Raw genomic sequence first — 26487 nt, forward strand, 5'->3', positions numbered from 1 at the left:
ACAACATATTAAGCAAGAGGCTAGAGCACTTGTCACCGGAAGTTGACCAAGCTCATGCTCAGGACCATCCCTTTATGGGTTCAAAATTGATCCAAGATAAGTTTGGAGGGAAATCACTAGCTGCTGCTGGGTTTCCGAAAAGGCTGCATGTAGAAAGTGGTGCTTCGGGTGTGCTTTGAACCCAAGGCTGCTTCTTCTTCTTTTTTTTTTTTTTTTTTGCGGGGCAATGGGGGTTAAGTGACTTGCCCAGGGTCACACAGCTAGTAAGTGTCAAGTGTCTGAGGTTGGATTTGAACTCAGGTCCTCCTGAATCCAGGGCCGGTGCTCTATCCACTGCGCCACGTAGCCGCCCCAAACCCAAGGCTTCTAAGATGCAGAGGCGAGTAAGGGTGTGCCTTCCAACCGTGGGGTTTGGGGAAGGGGAGGCTACGTGAACAGCTACGTGCAAAGTCGAAGGGCCAGTGGTTCCTTAGGTGTGCTGAACAACCAGAAGCCCAGTTAGGCTGGACCATCTTGGGGGCACATGAGGTGGTGTATAGGAAGACTGGAAGGGTAGGTTGTAAAGGGTTTCAAAATCTCAAACAAAGGAGGATATGCTTGATCCTAGAGGTAATAGTCAAGTCAAGCCAACGAAAGCATTTATTAAGCTCCTCCTGTGTTCCAGGCACTTGGGAGAAGACATATTTCTCTCAAGATGAGGTTTGAGACTTAAGGAGAGAAGCCGAAACCGCAGCTTTTCAGAGGTAAAGGAGTGCGGCAAGGAAGACGGGCCCCTGCATAGGAAAGGTAGTGCTCGCCACTCCAACTGAGAGGGGCCGGCTCTGGCCCGGGGGCAGCTGCGGGATCGGGGAAGGAAAGCTTAGAGAACCAAGCCCAGATTCTACGACGCCCTCTGGGCAGAGGAGAGGGCTGGACGGGAGGGGTGGGAGGGTGGGGGGTGGCCGGAGGCAGGGGATGGAGAGAGGGAGAAACGACAGAGTTTAGTTGAAATGGAATTGACTCGGGTCTTCCCATCCCTTTCAGGCAGAGTGGGAGAGGGCGGTCCTAATGGCCCCCGCCCCGCCCCGCCCCTCCCGGCTCTTTTGGGACCATTTCTTGGGCTTTGTCTCGGAGGCCGGCCCCTCTCAGTGTGATGCCTGTTTCTCCACCAATCCCGAGCCTGGAGGCCGAGGGAGGGGGGAGGGCACTGTCTCAACCTGTCCCCAAGCCTTGCCCCTTTACACGCGCTTTCGGACCTCCTGGGCTGATTGACAGCCGTCAGATCCAACTGGCTAGTGGCGGAGAAAGCCTACTGCGGGGGCTGGGGCGAGGATCCGACTCGGAGGCCAATCGCCCTGGGCCTGAGGGGTGGGGCCTGCTCGTCTTCCTCGATCGCCATCTAGAGCCCCCCCCCTCACCCCGTTCGCCAATGGTGGAAGAGGGGGGCGGTGGCGGGCCATCCGGAGAGCCAATGGTGGAGGCGGGGGGGCAAGCCGGGGGCGGGCTCCGAGACCGCGGCGGGTACCCTGCCAGGAGCCGGAGCTGCTGCGAGCCGAGGGGATATCGGGAGGCGGAGAACTGAGGCCGGGCCGGCGGGAGCAGTGGAAGAGCTGCACGAAAATGCACTCGGATGCTGCTGCTGTCAGTGAGTAACGGGCCGGGAGCGGGTGAGAAGCCTCGCGGGCAGGGGGCGGACCGACGCCGCCCGGTCCTGGAGACTGACCCCCCTCGCCCTCCGCCGGCCCTAGCCTTTTCCCCTCCCACACTGACGGAGCCCCGGCCCCGCTACCACGGCCGCTGCCTCCTGGGCGCCGGGCCCTCTCGCGGGGTGCTGCTGGCGGTGACGCTGCGGGTAGTTGGGGGGGAGGGCGCTCTGAGGCCGGCACCCCGGCGACGGGGGGTGGGGGGGGGCCGAGGGCGCAGCCGGAGGGGGAGGGGCAGGCTCTGTTTGGGGAGTTGGGGGGGGCAGTGCAGGGGGTAAAGGGGACCTGGCGGGGGATGACAGCGGGGCACTGGAGCTGGGCAAGCGAGGGGGGAGAGGCCAGGAGGGCGGGACTATGCTGCCGGAGAGGGTGAGTTGTGGGAGTGGGTGCTGGGCGGAGCAGGGGGAGCAGTAATGGGGCTCGGGGATGCGGCTGAAGATTTAACTGTGGGGGCAGGAGCTTGCAATTAATGAAAGGGAGGGGGTTGAAGGGATTAGGAAGGATGGTATGCGGACACCTGCGTGGGGGGGCGAGTTGGGGGAAGAACAATATTTTTGGGGGGCGCTAAAATATGCGAGTGGGGGGTTGAGGAATAAGATAAGATCTACGAGGTGGTGTGGGGGAGACAGCATGAGGGTAACTGGCTTGGGGGTGACCAGATGAAGGGGAGGGGCTGTGGGTAGTGGGATGAGAGTGTTGAAGTTTGTGTGTTGTGTAGGTAAAATAATAAGACGGGAGGGGGGAGGGGAATGGGGCAAGATTGCTTGAAGAGTTTGGGGCGGACAACACTCCGGGCGCTTCGTGGGGAGGGTTGAGGATCGGGCAGAACAATATGACGGAGAGGTTTTGGAAAAACCTTATTGGGGGAGGGGGAACAATGTGGTTATGGGGCATGGGGGAAGGTATGGGAAGGGTTTGGAACGGTAGGAAGGGGCAGGACTGGTTGGGGTAACGGTACCAGGGGGCGGGGTTCTTAGAAGAAGGGCATGGTGGGGGAGGGGGAAACAGCCTAGGGAATGGGGGGGGCTCTGTGGGGGTGGGGGGGAGCAACCTGGGAGAGGGGAGAGGCTGGACTACTGTGGTGGGGGAGGGGAGAAGGAGGGTTGGGGAACTAAGTGGGGGGATGGGGGAGCTGGAGAGCTGGATGGGGGGTTGGGAAATAAACTGTATGGAGGAGGGGAAGGGTTGGCTTGGTGGGGGGGAGAGGAACAGTATGGGGATGGGGGTTGGGGTAACAATGGGGGAGAGGGTCGTCGAGAATGACTTGGGTGGGGGTTTCTAGTCCAGTATTACAGGATCGAACTTAGCATCTCTGGCTCGATCTTTGGGAGTAGGTGGGAGGGGTTCCCCGCCCCCTCCTTCCAGCTCCTCGAGTTCTCTCCCCTCCCCCACACCCCATGGGCCAGGTGACCCCGGCAGCTGGCCCAGCCTGAGGCCAGGCTTGGGGTTTCAGGGATCGGCAGCCCCCAGCCGTGCCCCTGGGGAAGCTGAGGCGATGCCTGGAGTAGAGGTGGGGAGTAGATAGTAGAGGGGATGAAAAGAGACAGCCCGGGTCGGGGAAGGGGGCTGAGCTGTCAGTGACCTACGGAAACGGGGGAGCCGAGGAAGGACAGGACTAGAGGGGGGAGGTGAGTGACACTCACCGGGAGCAGCGGCAGGGGGGCGGAGGCCGGGGGCAGGCTACTTTGGTGCAGGGGCAGAGTCTGGGTCTTTGGAGGTCTTCTGCTTGTGACGCATTTTATCATTTTTAGCGGGGCTTGGTTCCCTGTGACCTGACTGGCCCGAGGGCCCCCTCAGAGCGCCAGAATAGCTGCGTCCCTTTCTTGAGTGAAGGGCGGAGGAATGGTAGGGGTACACTTTAGGCTTGAGCAGAAGCCACAGGCTTGGAAGGGGAAGGTGGGTTTTACAGGCATCATGGGACCTGTAGTCTTGGCTTTGCCAAAACACGGTTGGGTTGGATGCACGTGGGTAACTGTGGAGACGAGTCCCAGAATGCTTGGCGGCTCCTGTAACTTGCTGGATTTCCCCCTTCTATCGTGGGCTGCTTGGCTGCTTTGAGGCTCCACCTTTAATTTAGAACGCTAAGACTCTTTTGCTTTAAACTTAGCGTAGCTTTAGAGGTGTTAAACCAGGTCTAGTACGTTCGCATTTGTTTCTTAAAGCCAGCAACAAAAATCTTGAAAATGTTAAAAGACATTTTGATTACATTGTGTACAGTAATTTGTAGAGCAGAGATCTTTTGGGACCATCTATTGAAGATCAGGTTGAGGAAAAAACAGTCAGCAAGAAACCAAAAACAAAATGAAGAATGTTATTGTAGCTATTGTTAATTATTCAAGTATACTACGTGTACTAGGTTGAGCCTGGATAAAAAAGGCACTGTCTTTTGTTTTAAAAAGTATCCTTTTACTCTATTTTTAAGATACTTAGTAGGCTGAATGTTTCCTTTTCACTAGGGTAGGGAGACCGGCTCCTTTCACCATTGAATTGATTAGTATTTTTAATTGATTAATAAGCTTCCAATAAAGTAGTCTTAAGGTAATTTTTGAATTAAGTGATAGGGATGGGTTAGTGAATTTTTCATTTTTTTGTTCCATTCATAAAACCAGTGTAACATGAAATACGGAGATGACAAGAAAATTACTTTAATTGTAGTGTGGGAAGCAAATGAAAGTACAGAGAGAAGATGGAAGACAAAGGATTGACAAAGGTTTTCTAAGTACAGTTGGTCATGGAATGTTCTGTCTGTAAGGGCTTTACATATATTTAGTCCATGCCCACTCATTTTACTAATTAGGAAACTAAGACCCAGAGAGGTTAAGTAACTTAACCCAAATTCATGTGACTACTTAGTGGAGCTGGGACTAGGAGCCAGCTCTCCTGATTCCCAGAGTAATTCTTATTTCAGTAAATTATGCTGTTTGTCTATAGAATGTGGTGCATAAAATGCTGCTTGGTAAATATTTGTTGTTGATGAAATAAAGTATAAGTATTGGAATTGGAATTTACTAAGAAAAATAAAGTAGAATCAATGAAAAGTTTTTAATTGTGGGAGACCATTTGGTAGAGCAGAAGCGAAAGATTATTTTGACAATGGCATTTGTCATAATATGATTATGAAATTGAAGGTAGAAAAAACTAGAAAAACATCATAGTGGGTCTCCTTCAGCAAAAAGACAAAAAGATGCAATGAGTAAGAAGTAGAAAACAGTTGGGTGTGGAGAGAAGAAACCTTGAATTTGTAGACTGTTTTAAAAATTGGGCAGTGAGTAAGGTTTGGGGAAAAAGATTCAGGAGATCTGTCTTCCATGCTTTGCCAGAGGTTCTGATTAACCTTGTTTGAGATGAAAATAAGTGATATTGTTTCTAGCACATATACTCGGAGTGGAAAGCAAAAGCAAAAATAAAGGTTAGCCGTCTGGTGGAATTGGAAGATATAACAATAACAATAATTGCATTCTGGATTTACTTCCTAAAGGAAATATTAGATTACTGCTTCTTTCCCACTTCCTTTTTGTTTCTCTTCTCTAGCTCTCCCCAAAGGAAGGGATGTGGTCTTCGTGGTTATTTTGGAGTTAACCTGACATACTGCAGATTCTCTAAATTTTAGCTTTCTGCTTTCTCCATTTATATCTTATAGCAAGCACTAGAATATTATTGATGTGTTACTGGTTTTTACATTTTTGTATATAATATGTAATCTTACAGTTTTTCTGGTAGCTTTGTTCTTTTTCCCCTCTTTATTTCATGTTCTTAAAGACATGAATATTTTTATGCTAGACCATATGAGAACATCCTTTATCCTTTTTCTCTCCATCCACAACTCCAATAATTCTCTAAAGCAATAAGTGTTAGTATACATCAGTGGACAAGGGTATCGATAGTCTTATTAAACTCCATAGCCAGTATTCTAACTTAAAGCCAGTAGTGATAATAAAATGTTTACTTTTATTTTATATCGTGGAATATTTCATAGAAAATTGTCATTATCATATGAATATAGAATTCTCTTATGTGCTTCTGTGGCTAAGTGACTAGTGGATAGAGGGTGGGGGCTAGTGTTAAGGAAGATTTGAGTTCAAATGCAGCCTCAGACCCGTATTAGCTGTGTGATCCTGGGCAAGTCCTTTAAACCCCCTTGTATGTTTCAGTTTCCTCAACTGTAAAATGAGGATAATAGTAGCCACCTCATAGAGTTGCTATGAGGCTCAAATGAGATAATATTGCAAAAAGTGCTTAATAATCCTTACCTGACATATAGTAAGTACTACATAGAAATGTTTGCAATAATACTTGATTATCTTACGCACTATAAAATGCAATTGGTCATAGTTCCTGTGTTCTTTTTTTTTTTTTGGTGAGGCAATTGGGATTAAGTGACTTGCCCAGCGTCACACAGCTAGTAGTGTTAAGTGTCTGAGGCTGGGTTTGAACTCAGGTCCTCCTCAATCCAGGGCCGGTGCTCTATCCACTGCCCCATCCTAGCTGCCCCTCCTGTGTTTCTTAATAATAATTGGCCTTATGAGATTATGAAGGGGGCACCTGCTCAATCCAGTATTTCTGGCACATTTGTAATTAGCTACATAGTCAGGAGAAAAGGCCAAGGATATACATGTTTGTCCTAAAGCTAAAAGTCCAATTTTTTACAGCTACTACAGACAATGATAGGAATTGTTATTAGTGGATAGAGAGCATTAGACTCAGAATCAGGAAGAATTGCATTTGAATCCTGCCTGAGACACTTACTTAGCTGTAGTTATCCTGGACAAGTCACTTAACTTCTCTTCCTCATCTGTAAAATATTGGGATTGGACTTGATATCTTTCAGATTTCTTTTCAATTTTAAATCACTGATCCTATGAACCCCACAAAACAGAGGGGCTGCTGTTCATACTGGTTGTAATATAGTCTTCCTTTTCAAACTGAATGTCCTCTAGACAGACATCTCAAACTAAAGTGTAAACATGACAGATTTTATTATCTTTTCCCCTCCAAACCCATCCTATTTAACTTATTTCTCTCAAGGGTACCACCATCCTCTAATCAGCCAGGCTCAAAAGTTCCATGTCACTCACTTTCACTCACCCCATATAGCCAGTCAGTTGCCAGGTCTTGTCATTTCTACCTCTACAACTTGTCTCCTCCTCTCATAGCCACTAACATAGCCAGTCTAGTTCAGGCCCTCATCTCTCACCTGGATGATTGTAATGTCCTCTCCCTACTTCCATTCTTACCTCATCTTTCACAAAGCTGCAAAAGTGATTTTCATTTTAGGAGTTTACTCAATATACTTCAGTGGCTCCCTATTTAGGATCAGCTATAAAACTCTCCACAAGCTGGCCCCAACCTACTTTTTCAGCCTTATTACACATTTCTTACCGTTATGCATGCTGTAGTCCAAACTATTACCAGTTTCTATGTCTTTTTTGCCCTCTCCATGCCTGGAATGTGTTGCCTCTTCACTTCTGCTTCTTAGATTTTTCTTAACTGCCCCCTTTAGAAAATCTTTACTTATCCCAATAGCTAATAGTGATTTCCCCCTCCCCCTCAAATTATCTTAATTGTTTTGTATAAAATGATACCTGTACATTTTATCTCCATTGTCTAGATTGTAAACTACTGGACGGCAAGGATCCCCTCCCCCCAAAAAAATCTCTAAGTCCTAGCACAGTGCCTGGAATATAGCAGAGATTGAATAAATGCTTATTGATTGGTTCAACCTCTTATGGATATTTTAACTTCTTTTTTTTGCTAAAGTGAAAAGAAATTTTCATCTCTTATAGTATTTTTGCCTATGTTATTGTAGCAATTTGTGTCACGGTATGTAGGGGCCAAATTTTAATTGGGGAGTGTTAGTTAGGCGGCTTGCTGCAATATTGGGCAAGGAAGGAGATTAACAGCCTCTTTCAAACCAGAATGGGGTTTTATTAACAAGAACGAATTTTAAAAACAACAAGATTTAGTAGAATTAAGGGAAATGGAAAAAGGGAATGGGGAAGGAAAAAATACGACCTGAATCACACCACTGCCCAGGGCTCAGCAGAGCATACAGCTGCATCCAGTCTCTTTCCAGCTCCAACACCAGAATGGCGAACCTCCTCCCTTCTCCTTACCAGCAACCCCCCTCTCTCCCAGGAAACAGGGAAAACACACACACACACACACACACACACACACACACACACACACACACACACACACACACACTACACACACACACACACACACACACACACACACACACACACACACACACACACACACACACACACACACACACACCTATTGGCTGGCAGCCCTGATTGACAGAAATTAACAGACAATATTAGAACAACCAGCCTTCCAGCTTTTGCTCGATGAAGGGTCACCTGACTGCCCTCACCAGCTTCTCATCATTATAATTTGGGCCAGGCCCACGTAGGCGTTGTGGGAGAGTGGGTGGAGCACTGTGCTGGCAAGGAGGTACAGTGCCTGAGCCCCTGCCAGTGCCGGAGTACGGGCTGGTGCTTCTAAATCAATTCTTTACAGGTGTTTACCCTGTTCTGGGGCGCATAAAGTATTGTGATGTTTGGTCATACATGTTGAATGAAAGAAAAAGCTTTTTTCTTCTGGACTGATCATCAGTTATTTTGTATATTTTCATTTATATTATTTTCCTTTTCTTTGAAATTATTTTCATAAAGTTAAATATAAATCATACTCATTGTGAGGATACCCTAGTTATAGACTTACTCTTGACAGTATTCTCAGCTCTAGTACTATCCTTCCTTATTCCACTACCACATCAATTTCCTAGCCTATTTTTGTTCACATTGCTTCTGTGGTCAGAATCCTGCAGTGGTTCTCCACTGTCTACTAAACAGAATTTCACCTCTTTAGCCCTTCATTCAAAGCACTCCACAAACGTGCCATTCTCCCTTTCCAGCGTTAGCTCATATTCACTCTTTCATGTTTTTTAACTCCAGTTAAAAGTTTGAAATCTCCTATATTTTGCTTATGACACTATGTTTTGCTACCATGTAGTATAATGGAAAAGAGCACTGGACTCCAGTCACAAGAGTCCCAGATCTGGACTCAAATATTAGTTTCTGCTCACTTGCTGCCTTGACTAGTTGACCTTGACCATGACAAGTTATTAATATCTCTGTGCCTCAGTTCTCTAAAGTTCCTTTTCCATCTCTAAATCCTATGATCTTTATTTATGCTGATAGCCATTGTCTTTCTCCTTGAGTCCTCTGCAGAATCCTACTTATCCCTTAAGGACAGCTCAATTGCCACCCTCTCCATGAAATATTTCTTGGTTTCCCTTCCTTGTTAGTAATGAATTTTTACTGTTTTAGAATTCATGTAGCACTTCTTATTCATCGTTTGGCAGTTTTGTGTGTGTGTGTGTTTTGTTTTGGTATTGCAATTATTTGTGCATATGTCTTGTTTCTTTACTAGCTGTAAGTTCCTATAAGGGGAGGGACCAGGTCTCATTTTGGGGAGGAACTTAAAAGTAATTTTAGTGAAATCTGTTTCTTTAATACAGGGGTTTTTCAGTTGAGGACCATGAATTTTTTATTGTTTTGAAAACTGTTTTTAGATATAATTTTTTTTTGTTATTTTACATATTTAAAAACACTCTTGTGGTGCAGCAAGGTGGGTGAAGTGATAAAGTACTGGCCCTGGATTCAGGAAGACCTGAGTTCAAATCTGGCTCCAGACACTGGACACTTTGTAGCTGTGTGACCCTGGGCAAGTTACTTAACCTTTGTTGCCCCTCCAAAAAAACAAAACAAAACCATTATTCTGAGAAGGGGGTTCATAGGCTTTACCAAATTGCCAAAGGTGGTCAATGACACAAAAGATTAAGAAACACTGTGTTTTTAACACATTGTTCTGTGATTATATGGGTGAAAAATTATTTTATTTCCTTTTCTTTTGGAACCTTCTTTTTTGGAATTAGCCTGTATTAAATATGGCTATGTTGCCTGGTTTCCTAATAGTTCAGTTCTCTGAACTAAAAATTAATCTCTTTCTGACTAAAGAGTAATTTCTTTCTGTGAACCACAAATTTAGGACATTGAAAACTCTTCCTTTATCAGGTAAATTTGACAAGTTGGGAGATGAACAGAAGATGAACATTCTGAGTTAGCCAGGAATTAATGCTGATGAGCTTTTTATAGGTGGTCAGCCTGCAATTAGTGTTAATATCGTTTTATAGCTTGTCCTTTGATGTACTTTCTTGCTTATTTTCAAAGTAAGGTTAAGGAAAGTAACCACTTGATAATTAGACTATCTAAAAGAAACATGGAGAACAAAAGGGGGAAGTAGCATAGAGATTTCTAATTTTCAGATGCTTTTATCCCCGCAGTGTTCATTTTTCAAGCACACTAGGTACTTTACTTCAGGTTTGAACTGCTTTATTCCTCACAAAATGATTATCATTAATTGAATTATTTTTTAGCTAAAAATTAATTTTAGCGTGCCTTTCATGACATACAAATCAAGAAGAGCAATTTAGTGATGGGGAAGAAGACTTTTTCCTCCTCTTCCCCTTCAATGCCATTGTTATCTCTGAAAATGAATTTTCATTATGCCTTTTTGAAAAATTTTCTTTTGTAACTGTTTGAAAACATTACTTGCTGATAAGCATTCATGAGTATTTGATAAGAAACAATTCACTTGAAACTAAACATCCAAACCCATCTGCAGAGAGTAATGTTCTTGCTTGGCCTTTTCTCTCATTGTTTGTAGACTACAGAAGAGAATCCTAGAATCTTAGCAGGAGATGGCTATGTGACTGAAGTGAAAAGAGCTTGCATGTTGTGCTGCAGTATTGTAGCCAGCATTGGTGAAGCAGTTGTGCCCCAGAGTGGATCACTTGCTTTAGTCCATTTCATTTTATGAACTTTTTCTAGTTACCTTTTCAACTGCTTGTTAGCATTTCTCTTGGCACTTAAAAAAAATTGGGAGGTACAAACTTTAGGTCCAAACGAAGCATTCATTTTCATTGTAGAATTTTGAGTTTGTAGTATGATTTTCAAGTCAAGATATCCTAGTGAAAATAATCAAATGTTGGGACATTGTTTTTGTTAATTTAAAAAATTAATTGGGGGGCAGCTATGTGGTGCAGTGGATAGAACACTGGCCCTTGAGTCAGGAGGACCTGAGTTCAAATGTGACCTCAGACACTTGACGTGTACTAGCTGTGTGACCCTGGGCAAGTCACTTAACCCCAATTGCCTCACCATAAAACAAACAAAAAACCAAACCAAAACAACAAACAAAATTAATTGGGGATGATAATAGCATCAACTACACAGGGTTGTTGTGAGGATAAAACAAAGTAATATGTAATATACTTTGCAAACCTTAAAGGTGTTATATAAATGCTAGCTACTGTTATTAATCCTTTCTTATGAACATTATTATGAGTTTATTGATTTTCTAATTGAATATATAGCATGAACTGATGACTAGTTAGCTTTTATACAAAGAATAATAGTCTAGATTGCAAGATAAACTTTTCCCTTGCTTCTTAATCTTTCTTAGTGCTATACAATCCAAAATTAAATTAGGACCATACTACCTATTCTGTACTGCTGCTAGCCAAATTCCTGCAGTGTGGTTGTTGAGCTATGTTGCTTTGTTTAAACTACCTAACTGAGCTGTTTCCTGAACTATGTGTCCCTCCTCTACTCCTCTCTTTTACATGGGCTGCTGCCCCTCACCCAGTGAATTACCTCTTCTTCACCTCTAGACTCTTAGAATATTCTTTAAGTGTCACTTCCTACAGGAAACCTTCCTATGACTTTCCTTTCTACTAATTGTTGTGTTCTTATATGAACAGTAGAATGAATGTCCCTTGAAGGCAGGGACTGCTTTCAGTTTTTGTCATTTATTACCTATCACATAGCAAAACACCTTCACAGGTTTAATACGTGCTTCTCGCATTGACTTACATGATTGGCTTTTTAATTACTGGGGTCCAAAAAGCATGCAGTTAAATGCTTGCTCTTTGTGCTTGTGTAATACACTTCTATTATTCGAAATTTTAGAAGAAGATCCAAGAAAGGGTTGAGAAGAAAGATTATTAAGAGAAAAACAGAACTGGGAGAGGTTGAAGAGAAAGAAATTTTAAAATCTTAATAGAATTTGTATGTGGATCAATAGCATCTGATATTTATATAGGTCTTATGTTTAACAAAGCACTTTGCTTACAGCTTTTGTCCCCATTTTACAGATGAGAAAACGGCTTCAGAGAGGTTAAATGAATTGTATCGGGGGAAAAAAGGTAGTTGTGAGATTCTATCACTTCTGACTCTCTTTGGCATTCTTTTTCATTCACTATGAAAAGTGAAGAGTGAAAGCTATTTATGCAAAGCCAGAAATGGTAGAAAATAACATCACTTGATTTATTTTCTTCTGATTCCATGCCAGGTGAAAAAATATGTTTGCACATATCATATATACACACATATTTATGTGGTTTCATTACCTTTCCCACTTATTGCTGTTCTTGGCCAGTGGCTCTGGGCTGCGAATAGTACCTGCAACATTAGTTAACCTATATTGTCTCATTGTTTCTCTCAATCTTTTTTTAAAAAACACTTGATCAAGTCAGAGAAGTTTTGAGATATTTCCAGGATTTCCCCTTCCACCACTTGCCCATCTCAATTTTTGATGCTATCTTATCTCATTTAACCCCCACACTAAAATTTTGGGAGTTATTTATAAGAGGGGTTATTTTATTCTTTGTATTTTTATCCCAGCCTCTAGCAGCAGTGCCTGGCATATGCTAGGTATGTAGTCAATGCTTGTTGGTTGATCATTTTTACCTGACCAATCAAAGAATCACTATATAAGTATTTCTACGTCCTTTTTCTTAAGTTAGGAATGACTAGGTTGAGGTCATATAGACCTGTTTCAAATTTATAAAAATAAAGGGATAGATAGATATCAGTCAATCTATCTATCATCCATCCATCCATCTATCCATCCATCTATCTATCTATCTATCTATCCATCCATACACACTCAGTAGGGTCACTCAGATATTTACAGAACATATCTACCAGTTTTGGGGAAAACATGCCACATATCATCTTTCCTTCTTTCCCTCCTTTCTTCCTTCCTCCCTTCTTTCCTTCCTTCCTTCTATTCCTCCTTCTTCCTTCTTCATAGGTGGAGCTGAATGGAGGTAACATTTCTTTTAAAAATTTTCTTCCTTCTGCACAAACTATACTGAACGTGATTAAACCTAGTAGCTAGTTAAGATCAGCCTATTAAAAAATAATAAACATTGGAGAAGCTGTGGAAAAACTGGAACGCTAATGCATTGTTGGTGGAGCTGTGAACTGATCCAACCGTTCTGGAGAGCAGTTTGGAACTATGCCCAACAGGCTATAAAGCTTTGCATACCCTTTGACCCAGCAATACCACTATTAGGACTTTTCCCCAAAGAGATCATAAAGAAGAGAAAAGGACCCACATTTACAACAATTTAGCTGCTCTTTTTGTGGTGGAAAGGAATTGGAAATTGAGGGGATGTCTATCAATTGGGGAATGGCCGAACAAGTTGTGGTATATGAATGTAATGGAATACTATTGTTCTGTAAGAAACAATGAGCAGGTGGATTTCAGAGAAACCTGGAAGGACTTGTATGAACTGATGATGAGTGAGATGAGCAGAACCAGGAGAACATTGTACACAGTATCAACAACAGTGTGTGTTGATCAACTTTGATAGACTTGATTCTTCTCAGCAATACAGTGGTCCAAGATAGTTCCAAAGGACTCATGATGGAAAATGCTCTCCAAATCCAGAAAAAAAAGAACTGTTGGATCTGGATGCAAATTAAACCATACTATTTCTATTGTTTTTATTTTTTTGAGGTTTTTCCATTTTGCTCTGATTCTTCTCACATTACATGATGAATGCAGAAATATATTTAATGTTTAAATATAACCCATATTAGATTACTTGATGTCTTGGGGAGGGAGGGAGAAAAATTTGAAACAAGAAATCTTATAAAAACAAATGTTGAAAACTATCTCTACATGTAACTGGAAAATAATAAAATATTTATATGGGTTAAAAAAAACAAAAACCAAAACAAACAAACAAAAAAGAATTGGCTCAAAGACCTTAATGCCACCTCCACCTTCCCCCTCCTCCAGTGTATTCTTCTCATCCCTCAATTTTAACCTAAAGATGTCATCATGGGGCAGCTAGGTGACACAGTGGATAAAGCATCCACCCTGGACCCAGGTGGACCCCAGCCTTAGACATAAGACAGTCACCCACTGCACGACCCCAGGTATGTCCCCCCAACTCCAATTTTTTTATGGTTCTCTAGGGTCTTGTATTTGAAAGTCAAATTTGCCATTCAGTTCAGGTCTCTTCATCACAAATACCTGAAAGTCTTCTTTTTCATTGAAGTCCCATTTTTTCCTCTGAAAGATAATCAATTTTGCTGGATATGTGATTTGTGGTTATAATCCCAACTCCTTTGCCCTCTGGAATATCGTATTCCATGCCCTCTGGTTCTTTAATGTAGAAGCTCCTAGATCCTGTGCTGTTCTGACTGGGGCTCCACACTACTTGAATTCTTTCTTTTTGGCAGCTTGCAATATTTTCTCCTTGACCTGGGAGCTCTGGAATTTGGCTATAATATTCTTGGAAGTTTTCCTTTTGGGATCTCTTTTAGGAAGTGATCAGTGGATTCATTCAATTTCTATTTTACCTTCTGCTTCTAGAATATCAGGGCAATTATCCCTGATGATTTCTTGGAAGGTGATATCTAAGCTCTTAGTTTGATCATGGTTTTCAGGTAGACCAATAATTTTCAAATTATCTCTCCTGGATCTATTTTCCAGGTCAGTTTTTCCAAGAAGATATTTCACACTGTTCTCTATTTTTAAAAATTCACTTGGATTTGCTTTATTGTGTCTTGGTTTTTCATAAAGTCACTAGTTTCCATTTGTTCAATCCTAATTCTTAGGCAATTATTTTTGTCAGAGAGCTTTTCCATTTGACTTTTCAAGCTGTTGACTTTTTTTCTCATGTCTTTCCTGCATCGCCCTCATTTCTCTTTCCATTTTTTCCTCTACCTCTCTAACTTTATCTTCAAAGTCTTTTTTGAGTGCCTCCATGGCCTGAGACCAATTCATATTTTTCTTGGAAGCTTCAGATATAAGGGGCCTGATGTTGACATCTCCCTCTGAAGGTGCACCTTGCTCTTCCTTGTCACTAAAGAAATTTTCTATGGTCCTCACCTTTCTCTGTCTGCTCATCTTTCCTTTCTTTTACTTGACTTTTAGCTCCTTAAAGTGGGGCACTGTTACCAGGCTACAGTATCCCAAACTTCAGAAGGTCTCAGGTGGTATGATTTAAGGAGGATCAGGTTCTTCACTTGCCTGGTCTGTTCCCTGGTCCATAGATGACCCCCAGACCAACTTGCTAATCAACCAGTTTTGTGTGTTGTGGTTATTAGCTCTAATGACCCTGTGCCCCTCCCTGACCTGGGCCACTGCTACTCAAGCCTACCTCCTGGTTCCCAGCAGGGGTGAAAGACCCAAGTTCTGCCTCAGTACCAGCATAGCCCCCTGTAGTCTCCCCCCTGCCAAGGGCTCAGCCCTCTCACCAGACTGTGAGCTTAGTTCCAGATGACACTGGCACTTCAACTGATTCAGAGGCTCTTGGGGTCTCCTTCTCTGGTGAAGCCTTCCTGGGACTGGATCTGTTTCAGGGTGATTGTGGGGCTGGGCTTAACTCCTATCTCAGCACAGCAGCTCCCTCCTTCTGACCTTCCAAGCCATCTTTGGTTGGAAAATGATTTCAGCACATTCTTCTGTGGGTCTTGTTGCTCCAGGCATTGTCCTATGGCATTATTTGGATGGTTTTTGAAGCGATCGTGTTGTGAGTTTGAGAGCTCATTGTTTTTCTCCCTCCATCTTGGCTCCCAGTTCAGGTCTTTTCATCACAAATGCCTGAAAGTCCTCTTTTTCATTGAAGTTCTGTTTTTCCCCTGAAAGATTATACTCAGTTTTGCTGGGTAGATGATTCTTGGTTGTAATCCCAATTCCTTTGCCCTCCAGAATATCATATTCCATGTCCTCCAGTCCTTTAATGTAGAAGCTGATAGATCTTGTGCTATCCTGTCTGTGGCTCCATAGCACTTGAATGATTTCTTTCTGGCTGCTTGCGATATCACTAGCTTCCATTTGTTCAATCCTAATTCTTAGGCAATTTTTCCAGTTATTTATGTCTGTCTTTACTTCTATAAATAGTTATTTGTAGTTCTATCTGTATAATTCCTGTGTATATCTTGGAAGATAGTTTTCCAGATAGTTGATGTATTCTGTGGTAATTTTAAATAAAATTTCTCTTTTTCTTTTGCTAGATTTTATTGACATTATTTGGAAATGCTGATGATTTTTATGTATTTATTTTATTTCTTGCAAGTTTGCTAAAGTTATTGGTTGAATTAATTTTTAATTGATTCTTTTGAGTTCTTTAAGTACATTTATTATCATGCCATTTATAAAAGTGCTAATTTTCCTTCTTCTTTACCTATGCTTATTCCTTCAATTTCTTTTTCTTGTCTGATTGCTCTATTTAGCATTGCTAGTTCGGTACTATGGATATAGTAATGACAGTGCATATCCTTGTTTTAAGCCTGATCTTATCTGAAAAGATTCCAAATTATCTTTATTACATTTAATACTAGCTCTTGGTTTTAAATATATACTATTTATCCTTTTAAAGAAATCCCACAAACTCCTTTGTTTTCTAGGGTCTTTAACAGAAAATTTTTTTTTTAAATCTAAAGCTTTTTCTTACTCCATTATGATAGGATTTTAGTTTTTGTTATTAACTTAGGTTAATTATATTTTTAGTTTTCCTAAATGTTAAACCAACCTTCCTTTCATGGTATAAATCCAATCTGATTGTAGTGTATAATCTTTTTGATGTGTTGTTTTAGTTTCTTTTCGCTAATATTTCATTTAAAATATTTACATCAGTGTTCATTTAGGGATATTGATGTAACATTTTTTCAATTTTGACTCCTTAGGTAACAAAATCGTTTTTGTATTCTAGGAGTGTGATAAGGAGTGCTACTTTTGTAAACAGTTTGTGTAACATTGAAATTGTTCTTGAACATTTGATACAATCCACTTATTTTATTTTTAGCGGGAAGGGTTCATTTATAGATTTTTAAAAAACAGTCATTGTTTTGGTTCTGCTTACTTTACTCTATATTATGTCATGCAAGTCCTAGCTTTTTCTAAATCTCTCATTTGTTACTAATTGTAGCTCAGTAATACTGCATTACATATTCATATACCATGATTTGTTTAACTCTTTCCTAGTTGTTGTTTTCCTATTTTGTTTACAGCTCTTTGCTACCACAAGAAGTGCTCCCATAAATATTTTTTAATATGGGGGTCTCTTCCTTCTTTGGGATATCACTGGGTAAAAGAATACTCATAGTTTAATGCCTCTTTGGATATAGTTCCAAATTGTTGGACTGTTTCACAGCTTCTAGCAACAATACCTCAGTGTACTTGTCCTTCAAAGCCTTTCCAACACTTGCTATTTTCCTTTTTTTTCCCTTTGCCAATTTGATAGGTATGAGATGGAAAATGTTTTAATTTATATTCCTCCTTATTAGTAGTAATTTAGAAAATTTTTCTGTATTTGTTCATAACTTTGTTTTCTTCTTTTGAGAATTATTTGGCCACTTATCTTTTGGTGAACAATTCTTGCTATATATTTATGTCAATTCTGTATATAGATTAGATATATATTCATCAGAAAAATTTAACACAAAAGTTTTCCCACAGTTAGCTGATTCTCTTCTAATCCTAAATGCACTGGTTTTGTTTATGCACAAATTTTTCAATTTTATGTAGTCAGTTATCTTCTATGAGCCCCTCTGTCCCTTGTTTTGTCAAAAACTGTTAACATCATTGTGAAAGATTTTCTTCTTTCCTGTTCCTATATTTGTTTATTGTATTACACTTAAATTATGTATCCATTTGTAGCTTACTGTATTACTATTTGTAGCTTATTATGGTATGTGGTGTGAGATTTTGGGCTAAACCCAATTTCTGCTAAATTTCTTTCCAGTTTTCTTAGTTTTTATTTGAAAAATAAATCCAACCTAAGCCCCAGTGGAATCCCTCAGTTTATCAATGTGCTCTACTGTTTCTGTGTTTTGTGTATCTAAACTTTTCCACTGATTATTTCTATTTTTAAATTAATACCAAATATTTTTGATGATCACTGATTTGTACTATAGTTTGAGATCAGGTTCTGCTGTATGGCTCTTTTCCTCCTCTGGTAATAATGTTCATAATTGCTATAAAATTTTTTGATCCAATTAGATCTAGGGTGATTTAATTTAAAAAAAAACACTTGATGGGAATGATGTCTGAATTCTTATCCTAAACTCTGGTACAGATTAGCTTTGTGAATGAAAAACTTAGATAAGTCATTTTTCTGGTTCTCAAGACACTTCAGTGTTGAACTTTGGATGACTATGGTCCCCTCCAGTGCTAAAATTCTGTAATAATCACATTTATAAAATTGTACTCTTTTGTTTATATAGCTAATGTAGAGGTTGAATGCAAACAAGGTATTAATCCTCAAGGATGGTGTCATTTTGTAAAGCAACAAGATTCTGTGACCCCAGGAAGAGAAAAATGCATGTTTTATTTTTCATACAATGAATGAAAGTTTTCTTTCTATAAAAATTTCAGGTCTGAGTTTTTTCCTTCTTGTTTAAGATACTTGCTATTTGCTTAACACTCATCAAACTTTAGCAGTGAGCTCCTAGTGACTCTAATATGTCCGTCTAAATCCTTAACATTTCTGAGGGTTTCCTGTGTTACAATAGGTAACAGGATTTTCCCTAAACAAGTTGGATTTGTACCCTTTTCTAGACTCTGTAATCAAGAGTTCCTGGGTTTAATGACACCTCAGTTGTGTGATCCCAGAAAAGTTGTACCACTTCTCAGTTTGCGTTTCTTCATCTGTGAAATGAGAGTAGTAATGCATATATTATTTCATAGGGTTATTGGGAGAATCAAATAAGAGGATGTATCTAAACCGCTCTGAAAACCCAAAAATGTCACACTGATTTCACTTATTTTTCAATTCAGTAAACATTTATTAAGCTGTCTGCTATATTAAGATATCTGTTTATTAAGCTATAATTTATCTACTATGTTTAAGGCACATAGCTAGGTGGCTCAGTGGATAGAGCACTGGACTTGGAATTGGGAAGACTCATCTTCATTAGTTCACATCTGGCCTTGGAAGCTAGGTGTTTGACCCTGGGCAAATCACTTAATCCTGTTTGCCTCAGTTCCTTATCTATAATGAGCCAAAGAAGGAAATGACAAACAACTCCAGTGTCTTTTTCAAGGAAACCCCAAATGGATTCATGAAGAGTTGGACACAACTGAAATGACTGAACAACAAATGTTTAAGGCATGGGAATAAAAAAAGGCAAAAATCCACCAGTCTTCTGCCCTTCAGGGGCTTGTGTACTAGAGGTGGTACCACAGTAGAGAAAGCGCTGGGCCTGGAGTCAGGAAAACCCAAGTTCAGATACAGCCTTACATACTAGAAATGTGATCCCGGGCAAGTCACTTAACCCCTGTTCACCTCAGTTTCCTCAACTGTAAAATGGTGGTTGTTATGAGATAATATTTGTAAAGTACTTAGCACAGTGCCTGGCTCACAGTAGGCACTATAGAAATGTTTATTCTTTCCCTTATAATCTTCCCTTATTCCTTATATGTACACATATATGTACACAAACCCACATATTCACACATGTATTTATATGCATGTTCACACATATCTTTTAAAATACATTTGGTTACAGTTTTCCTAATAGCAAAGGAGATGGTAAAGTAGGCAGGGATAAACAATTAGGAAATTAGTGGAAGCTCAGTAAAATATTTGCTGATTTATTGAATTATCTTTTGTTTACCCTTTACACAATTTATTTGGTAACCAAAGATTTTTCCTTTCTTACTAGCCATCTATGGTTGTGAGTGAAATAGAATTTGCATTTCAGAAATCCTCATTTTGGATCAAGAAGCCAAGCCCAATTTATACTTATGGAAATTTTTAATTAGAGAATTTCAATTATTCAAATTAGCATTTAAGTTTGAAATATAAACAGAATTTATGAATTTGGTTTTTCCTGCTATCATAGGCATTAACTTTATTTGATCTTTACTTCAACATCTTCATCTTCACAAAATCTCTCAGATTTCAGTCCTATTTGCCATGAATAATGAATATGGTTTCAATTTTTAAAATTGGCATTATCACTATGGATTTATTTTTGGTTTCATTTTTGTCTGATGACATGTCATAAATTGATAGACTACTTGTCTACTCTTGAAATTGTGTATTACATACTAAAGTCTTTGCTTTAATTTATTATTTTCCTCTTTCATGGTGAGACACCTGTTCCCAGGCACATACTCCCTCTCTAAATTAGAGCCACTCACTAAAGAAAAAATTTCTTAAACTATGGGTTGCAACTCCATATGGGGTCAAGTAACTGAATATGGGGGTTGAGAAAAATTTGACAACAGTAAGAGGTTATGTATACCTATTTTATAAATCTATATGCCTGAGGTCACGTCAAAATTTCTTGGGTGGAAAGGGGTCACAAGTGGAAAAAGTTTAAGAAGCCCTGCACTACAGCAGTCAGACAGAGAATTCTCTGAGTTGGAAGAGTTTGAAAAGGAGAGAAAATTTATCAGTTTGTCCTACCCATTCTTGCATTTGTCAGAAAATGCCTCTCTAAATAAGTGATCATGTGGTACCCTGTGTCCACATGAGGTAGGGGAAGAACAAATCCATGCACAAGACTTCTGTGTCCCAAGGAAGTTTATTAAAGATATTCTTGACAGCTGTCTAGAGATGATAGTTTTGGGTACTACAGGCTTCCAGATCTGTTTGCAAATTCCAGGGGTATAGCAGTTCCCCAGATAACTTTCATCTTTCATTATGTGTTCACTAAAAAAGCCTATCTCTGGCATGTTAAAGAGGTTCCCTCTATTTGGGGAAGTCACAGGATGGTGATTGGTGGAACAAAGTATTAATCTATCACCTCTGCTTCCAGAGCTATGCTTTGGGATCTTATAATTCAGTAACTGGTTGAGGGGAATAAAAGAATTTGAATAAAATATTCCCTAACATACACAAGGTTAGCTTAAAAAAAGGGGATTATGGACAGCTTTAACCTGTGGTGCTAGGTGCTATAGAGCTATTTAGGGTCCAGATAGATACTTATCTATGAATTTATTATTGGGCAAAAAGGGAGAGACCTTACCTTTCTGGCTAGTTTTTGGGGATGAATGAAAAAAAATAACAGGCATTTATTACTTAACAAGATACATGTCAATTACCTGGCAAGTGCTGGGAATATAGCCTTGGATGGTTCTTTAGATGGAGGACTTTATCACAAGAAGTACTTATTATTTTTTTCCTTTGGGATTCAACATTAACTCAGAATAGGGGAGAAAGAATAAACTTCCCATACTCAAGGATCATAGCGAGGGGATAAAAGTTTTATTTATTAATACAGAGCGATCAAAAAGTCACCCTGCAGTGTTAGACTTTTGGACCACTCTGTATAGATATTTGTATGCATATATATTCTATCCCAAGCATTCTTAATTCATTTACATTTCTCAAACTTAGGAAGGATACCACTTGAAGTTGCAAATTTCTATGAAGTAAAATAATGTCCTTATTCACAAAGTGAGAAATTGCTGAGTCTGTCTCATGGAAAGTCTTTATCATGGAAAACACTAGAGAAGTTAATTTCTTCATTCTGCTGCAGTCTGATCTCTTCCCCACTTCCCAGTGGAACTTGGGCTGAAATGGTGATTCAGGGAGAGGTATGAGATCTTGGTTAGGAAAAGAAATGAAAGAATTACTACAATAGAACATAGATTTTCTAGCCTAGGAGTCTGTAAAATTGAATTCTGTTTATTCTATGTCATTCTCCTATGGGTCTCCATTTGAAAATGCAAGCTGTATTATGGTAGGGTGTTACAGTTCCTTTGTGCCTTATCTTCCCATGTCTATCTAGACTGTCATCTTGAAAGGTGTTGTGGGCAAATCAGACCCTTTGAGATACCTGGTGTTTAGACCTCTCTATTTTAGTTTAATCCACTTACATAATAAGTTATTCTAAATAAATATTAATTTCTTTGCTTATAGAGAGATTTTTTTTGATTTTGATTTTCTTTTGGATTCTAATGCTTGGGGTAGTTGAATTAAAACATGATTTTGTAGGTGTCAGCAGAGCTAATATTGTAGTCTGGCAACTGGTCTTTTTTGACAGGTTATCTCTTTTCTATACTACTTTCTTCAGTCTGGGATGCCTTTCCTTTTCTGAAATCCTTCAGAAAATTCCCCCAATTCCCATCTTTTATGCATCCTTGCTGATTAAGCCTCTCTGCTTGTGACATTAAAGGTGGGAGCAGTGAGAGTGCCAGACTTGGAGTCAGGAAGGCCTGAGTTCAAATCTGGCCTCAGATATAGATTAGCTGTGTAGTGCTGGGCAAGTCACTTAATACTGTTTGCCTCAGTTTTTCATCTGTAAAATAAGCTGGAGAATGAAATGACAAACCACTCTAGTATCTTTGCCAAAAAACCAAACCTAAATGGGGTCATAAAGAATTGGATACAACTGAATGACTGACTTAATTGTCCATGCATGCTGTAAACTAAGACTTCTCATGGTTTTTTTGAATAGTTAAAGCTTTCCACAAAGAGGGTGGGGAAAAAGGAGTTTTTAAAAACGTTTTCCCCTTTCAGAGCAATGTGTAGTTTAATAGTTGCAGCCAGAACTACAGAAGGATCTAGTCCTGTACAAATATCTTTGAATTATTGCATTTGTGAGTCCACAGCCTAGCAATGCCTGCCGTACAGCAGGCACTTAATAAATGCCTAGCATTTGATTGATTGGAAGTGTATTTGCTGTGATTGAGACTCATCTGAATTATACTTGTGTACCAAATTCAATTTCTCTGATGTGATAGAGAGCTCCTACTTTTTTATCACACACTGTTTAGGGATAGATTAGTATCATTTGGAATAGGAGTTCTTCACCTAGGATCTCTGAACTTAAAAAATAGATTTGGAAAATGATTTCAATTTGTAATTGGTTTCCTTTGAAGTCCTTTGTATTTTATGTATGTCTAAACATTATTCTGAGTTGGAGTCTGTAGGCTTTACTAGCTTGCCAAAGGGGTCCATGACACACATGACAAGGTGAAGAACATTTGATTTAGAGGATTGCAATAAGGTTGTGCCTTTTCAAGGACTTCTCTTGGAGAGAAGGATATAGGTTCTATTATTGAGGAGGATTTGTGTAGTTAATATTTATACATAGGCTCAAAACATTCTAGGAAGGGACCTTAGAGATTATCCACCTTCCTTTCCCCTCATTTTTGTAGATGAGGAGACTGAGACCTAAAGAAGTTAAATTACCTGTCTGAGGTTACATAGGTAGTAATTTGCACATCCAGAATTTAAATCCACAGCCAGCCTAGTTCTTGATGAATGGTAAAATTTTAGTTGTCCCTTTCATCTGTGATGTGCCATATTAAGCACCATAGTTTTGAGTGATATTTTTAGATAGAGGAATTAACTCTACAGTGTTTTAGGACTAGACTCTCACTGCAAATGATCTCAGTGCTGGAATAGTAAGGCTTTATTAATTCTTTTGGTTAGAAATGCATTTTGGGGGCAGCTAGATGGCGCAGTGGATAAGCACCGGCCCTGGGTTCAGGAGTACCTGAGTTCAAATCCGGCCTCAGACACTTACTAGCTGTGTGACCCTGGGCAAGTCACTTAACCCCAATTGCCTCACCAAAAAAAGAGAAAAAGAAATGCATTCTGGTGCATAGCAACCACCTGTGTATGTTTGTTTAAAAAAAACAACCACCACTACCACAAGCTAATACACTTAAGAAAACCCATAATTATTACATTTTCAATTGTCTTCTTGTTTGGTGAGTGAGTACCTAGTATGCTAATAGTTGTTGCAGAGGGGAAAAGGAAACTGTCCCTTACTGTCCAGGACCTATATTTTCATTTTATGGGCCTTGTTTTTCATAAGCTTTTTGATACTTTTCTTTAATTTTAGTTGCACGAATGGCATGATTTTGCCACTCAAATATATTTTTATTTTAAAATTAACAGGATTCATATCGAAACTACATTGGCTTTAATATAAGGTCTTAGAATTTAGGTATTAACATTAAGTTGAGACATTTGATTTCTAGAAAGTAGGATGGCTGTATGTTGAGTTTCATAAGTTAGTATTTAGCTAGTATCAGAATTTTGATTTAGCTTGACATCTGAAGTTGCACAGCCTTATTTTGGGGCATGGGAAATAAATGAAACTGATTTTTGTTTCTTTTAAAGACTTTCAGTTGAATTCTCATCTCTCAACACTGGCAAATATTCACAAGATTTATCACACCCTTAATAAGCTGGTAAGTAAATATAATAAAAACAAAAATAGCTATACAAGAGCTTTTTTGGGGGGGAATTATGAAAGTCAATTAAGATATATTTAGATGTTCATGAAAATGTTGAATTACAAAACTTGATATGTGACTTATTGATAATAGCAAAACTATTTCTTGCAGAATTTAACAGAAGACGTTGGGCAAGACGATCACCAGACAGGTATATATAAAAACTAAATTTTGGGGTCAAGACTTGTGATTTCATTGGTGTAGGGAGCTCCGGGAGAGGAACTTTCTCTGCCAATGCAGATCAGCACCTTCTGCAGATTATACTCTGAGAATTGTCTGGGGCCCCTCCCCCGCAAGAAGTTCCATGACTTGCCCAAGGCCACATGGCCAGGATGTATCAGAGAAAGGACTTGAACCCAGGTCTTCCTGACTTTGAGACTGGCTTCTTTTTCCACTTGTCCACTACACCTTGCTGTGTGTATAATCATACTTTTTAATATTTAAGCTTCCTTCTGGAAAATTATAATAAAGGTGTGAGAAAAAGCATACATGTTTTATGTCTAGTGATAAACACTGTTTTTAAGCTGTTCATGTTTTCGTAACTGAAGAGAATTTTTAGTGTGTCACTGCTGCTTCCCAACAGGAAGTCTATTCTGGTGCCCTAGTTCATGACTAAGGAAGTGCTACTCAATAGTATTAACGTATTAAGTAGGACTGGATGTTTTCATGGTGGTTTAAAGGTAAATTTCCTTTATTAAAATATTTTGTGAACATTCCATTTACATAAAACTAATTTTAAAGTAAATAGTTTATTTTTTGAAGTTTGAATTGAAATAACTGTGATGATTAAAATGATCTTTTTCCATGTATTTAAATATCTCCGTTTTGCCATTAGTTGGAATAGGCAAGATAAGGGATTCTTGATTCTTTATACATAATATTAATTTCAAAATGTGTAGAATCCTCCAATAAAAAAATAAAACTAATCATAATATTCCCCAAATGGCAGTTTTCTTTGAAGATTTTCAGTGGATAAATCTGTACCATGCTTGGAATTTGCTGATCACTTTTTAGCTATGAATTTGTTTCTGAAATAGTAGAATAAAAATAATTTTCTCTGAATTTCTTAGTAGTAAATATGTAATACTCACTCATAGTTTTTGCTTGGGAATGCAAAAAAAGGAGAATGTGGGGATCAGAGGCAGTAGCAGCTAATGATGTTTGAATATTTCATTTAGTAACTAAGACCCATAGTTTTATGGCTCCTTGCTATCATTTTTTTACAAGGCAGTTGATTAGCTATAAAAACATAAAAAATTTTGTTTTAGTTCATTTTTAATATCTTTTAAAATTATACTGGGTTGGTACTATTTTTTGGTTAAGATGGTAGAAATATTGAGGTTTCACCAGTAGATCACAAAAAAGTCTCTCTCTCTCTCTCTCTCTCTCTCTCTCTCTCTCTATATATATATATATATATATACATATATATATATGTATATATATGTCTTTTTTTGGAAATTCTTAGCTATAAAAGTATAACAACTAGAGAATACAACAAAAGTATAACAACTAGAGAATCTCTTTTTCAGTGTATTTACTATTCAGAAATATCAGGTAAAATTTTAAAAAAGAAAAATGTAGTTTAAACATAGTAAAAAGTCTGCTGCACCAAGGTCATTGCTAAATATTGCAGTTAGGATTTTTAACAAGACTAACTTGTACTGCCAATTAAATGGTGAAAGTAAGTTAGTCATGACTTTTTTAATCTGAAGAGAAACATATACAAAGGTCTAGGCAGATTCCAGTTGTTCTTTGACAGTTGTTAACCAGATATATTTAGTTTGGTTCTTCTATTTTATCTGGCAAGAGGACATTTACTAATCCTTTTATATTTAGATGCCATTTTTATTAGAGTATCAATACAACCTTTTGGATTAATAGTTTAATGGAAAGGCGGTAGTTTCCTTAAAACAGCACTCTGATGCTTGCTTCCTTTTTCTCTTCCAAATGATAATAATAGTTCACATTTAAAGTGATTTATTGTTTACAAAGTGTTTTTCTCCTAACAACTATGTGACAAAGGTTCAGGTCAGGGGCCATTGGTATACATAAAGCATTTATTTTAGGTGACCCCATTTGGGAGCAAAGAGATGAAGGGGTCAATTGGGTGTTCATTTTAAGCTCATCTGAAAAACATCACCATTGGTCACTTGTTCCTTATCTCTGAGGTCACAGAAGCCAGATGTGACAGTGGGACAGAAACCTGTTGCTTCAAAAGGGTGGA

At 39.4% G+C, this 26487-nt stretch overlaps 1 protein-coding gene across 4 annotated transcripts in view; it reads left to right on the plus strand.

Annotated features, from left to right (window-relative positions):
- The first annotated feature begins 1482 nt into the window (after window positions 1–1482).
- The window catches only part of DCUN1D4 (defective in cullin neddylation 1 domain containing 4), a 95295-nt gene continuing 70290 nt past the window's right edge, over window positions 1483–26487 (plus strand). Inside the window, exons 1-3 of one of the 4 annotated variants that reach the window (XM_043971179.1) lie at window positions 1483–1624; window positions 24145–24215; window positions 24372–24411. In XM_043971179.1, coding sequence (XP_043827114.1) covers window positions 1600–1624; window positions 24145–24215; window positions 24372–24411 — 136 coding nt within the window. In that variant the 5' untranslated portion in view covers window positions 1483–1599. Of the gene's footprint in view, window positions 1625–3291; window positions 3311–24144; window positions 24216–24371; window positions 24412–26487 lie in introns of those variants that run through there. The other 3 variants (XM_043971182.1, XM_043971180.1, XM_043971181.1) reach the window with 3 other exon arrangements.

The sequence above is a fragment of the Dromiciops gliroides genome, chromosome 6 (assembly GCF_019393635.1).
Source record: "Dromiciops gliroides isolate mDroGli1 chromosome 6, mDroGli1.pri, whole genome shotgun sequence".
Classification (NCBI taxonomy): domain Eukaryota; kingdom Metazoa; phylum Chordata; class Mammalia; order Microbiotheria; family Microbiotheriidae; genus Dromiciops; species Dromiciops gliroides.